This window comes from Myotis davidii, unplaced genomic scaffold, assembly GCF_000327345.1.
Source record: "Myotis davidii unplaced genomic scaffold, ASM32734v1 scaffold329, whole genome shotgun sequence".
In the NCBI taxonomy this organism is placed as follows: Eukaryota; Metazoa; Chordata; class Mammalia; order Chiroptera; family Vespertilionidae; genus Myotis; species Myotis davidii.
This window is the reverse complement of record NW_006300374.1, coordinates 2,704,552-2,707,295: the sequence shown is the minus strand read 5'-3', so window position 1 is coordinate 2,707,295 and position 2,744 is coordinate 2,704,552. Positions and strand designations below refer to the sequence as shown.

At 45.0% G+C, this 2,744-nt stretch overlaps 1 protein-coding gene across 2 annotated transcripts in view; it reads left to right on the top strand.

Moving 5' to 3' along the window:
• Positions 1-2,489, top strand: part of TMEM213 (transmembrane protein 213) — a 6,322-nt gene extending 3,833 nt beyond the window's left edge. The window contains exons 2-3 of one of the 2 annotated variants that reach the window (XM_015572683.1): positions 1,262-1,330; positions 2,172-2,489. In XM_015572683.1, the coding sequence (XP_015428169.1) occupies positions 1,262-1,330; positions 2,172-2,341 (239 nt within the window). In that variant the 3' untranslated portion in view covers positions 2,342-2,489. Of the gene's footprint in view, positions 1-1,258; positions 1,331-2,171 lie in introns of both variants that reach the window. The other variant, XM_006777121.2, reaches the window with a different exon arrangement.
• The last annotated feature ends 255 nt before the right edge of the window (positions 2,490-2,744 follow it).

Sequence of the window (2,744 nt, the reverse complement as noted above, 5' to 3'; positions counted from 1 at the left end):
TGGGCTCTCTACTTCTTAACCAAGGGACAATTTGAAGTGCTACATATTCTAGCAACCTCTAGATTTGTTTATATGGTGTTTAATTTTTCCCCCCTGATAATCACTTCCATGTCTTGCTGAAGTAATACCAGTATCTTTGTCAGAAATAAAGGTCAGATTTCAATGTCTATTTGTTCAAGAGTTTTGTTTTCAATATATTTTGATTGATTTCAGAGAGAGGAAGGGAGAAGGAGAGATAGAAACATCAGTGGTGAGATAATCACTGATTGCCTACTTCATTGCCTGCTCCCCCCACCACCACCACCCCCCGCCCAGATATCGAGCCCACAACTCAGGCATGTGCCCTGACCACAAATCAAACCATGACTCTGGGTTCATAGGTCAACGCTCAACCACTGTACCACACAGGCCAGGCTGTTCAAAGTTTTGGAGGGAATTAAAGGTAGTTATGGAAAGATGCTTCAGATTTTTAAATAAGTTTGTTACCATATATTAGAAAAACCATTTTCTATGTACTTATTTGCATAGAAAGCAACTAATTTGACTGACCACAAATCAAACCGTGACTCTGGGTTCATAGGTCAACGCTCAACTACTGTACCACACAGGCCAGGCTGTTCAAAGTTTTGGAGGGAATTAAAGGTAGTTATGCAAAGATGCTTCAGATTTTTAAATAAGTTTGTTACCATATATTAGAAAAACCATTTTCTATGTATTTATTTGCATAGAAAGCAGCTAATTTGATAATTAGAGTGTTTGGGAAGCTGTAGATGGCAGGCCCTGGGTAAGGGACCATGCGAGATGGAAATAAAGCAGCTCTGAATGAGAAGAGACCACCATAGGAAAAAAGGGGAGGATTTGTTTGCTAGGGCTGACACAACAAAGAAGTCCACGAGCAAGGTGTCTGCAGGGTTGGTTTCTCCTGAGGTCTCCCTCCTGTGTCCTCATGTGGTTTTCCTCTGCTTGCACAACCCTGTGTCTCTCCTCTTCTTATAAGGACCCGTCATACTGGATTAGGGCCCACACCTATGGCCCCATTTCATGTTAGAAAGACCTCTTTAAAGGTTTTATTTCCAGATGCATTCATTACTGGGGGATTAGGACTTCAACATCTGAATTTGGGGGAGGGGGGAGCCACAATTTAGTCCATAGAAAGGAGTTAGTTTTGCTGCATGACGTCTAGACTGGAACGTCTATAATCCTTTCACAGTACTCACTACTAATTTACTCAGACTGTCTTCTGCCTTTTTTTCCCCAGAAGCAAGCAGTGGCAACAACTCAACCTTGACCAACCACCACCCAGATCCTGAGACTCTGGAACAGTGCCACAGTAAGCGTCTGCCAACTGCCCCAACCAGAGCTGGCCCTGGGTCTGGGAGGGACACACAAGCCTCCTGGCTTCTGTTCAGTGGCGTGGGGTGGCTGAGTGTCGGCCTGGCCTCGCTGGGTGCTGGTGTGGTTTGTTCACAGCCTCCAGAACTGTTTGCAGAGTCCGTCCAAAAGCTATCTTGGCCTTGACCCCCCCATCGAAGCTCACCACCTTTGGCACAGATAGCTCGAATGACCCATCCCCATGACAGGAGCCAAAGATGCCCTGAGTTCAGAGACTTGTAGATGTTTGCCAGTGGAAAGACCACAAAACTCGGCTAGAAGCTCCCAAGGCAGGAACTTTATTTTCATACCCTTTGCATATTTCTGTTCTTCTCTACTTGAATACCTCCAGCCATAAGGAGGGCAGTACTTCATAAAGCCACCACTATTGCAGATGTCTAATTAACAGTCTTGCAATATATTCTAAGTCTGGCTTCCTTTAATCTGCCCTCATTGAATGACCAAATGTGTTTGTTCACGTCTGGACACTTATAGAGAAGAATAATAGGCAAGAAGGTGTAGAGGTTAAGAACACAGCTTTGGAGTCCTGCAGACTTAGGTTTGAGTTCTAGTTCTGCCAACCCATGACCTTGGGCAAGTTACAGCCTGAGATTCTTCATGTAAAATGGGACTAACCACCACACCTATCACTTTACGAGGAATAAATAAGGTAACATGTGTAGAACATTTAGCATAGCACATGGCATATTTTCATGAAGGTTAACTATTGTATTATTATTGTCTTGTTGTTATGACTATTAGAGATGGGTGGGCTGGTGTGATGCTCTCTCTTCCCCCAGATGTGGACTTCTGCCTAAAAGCATCCCAGTGTTGCCACGCTGGAGTGGATGAGTACGGCTGGATCGCGGCCGCTGTTGGCTGGAGCCTCTGGTTTCTCACCCTCATCCTGCTCTGTGTGGATAAACTGACGAAGTTAACTCCAGATGAGCCCAAGGACTTGCAAGCATGAGGCGCAGAATCAGAACCCCAAGAATGTCAGCCACCACCCAGCTGTGGCTAACAGCAGGCACGGAGTAGTGCCACTGTGGTTTCTAGTAAAGTCATTTTCACCTTTAAACTTCAGTCACTTCTTAAAGGGAAGGAAGACAGAAAGGGGCTCCAAATAAGGGAATGCCAGTGCTGCTAATTCCAAGAGGCAGGTGGGCCTCTGAGCTCTGATAACCTCCTTTCTCCAGATAGTCTCGATGGAATTACTTGTTTTAACCATGGCTTTCTTCTGGGCTCCAAGGTGGAGCACCAGAAACATAAGACTTGATCTTTTAGCCAACACATTGTAAATTAAACTCATCACCTTCTCACCGAACAGAGGTCGTTGTCATCTGTCCTCATTTCAGTCAAGGGCATCACTGTCA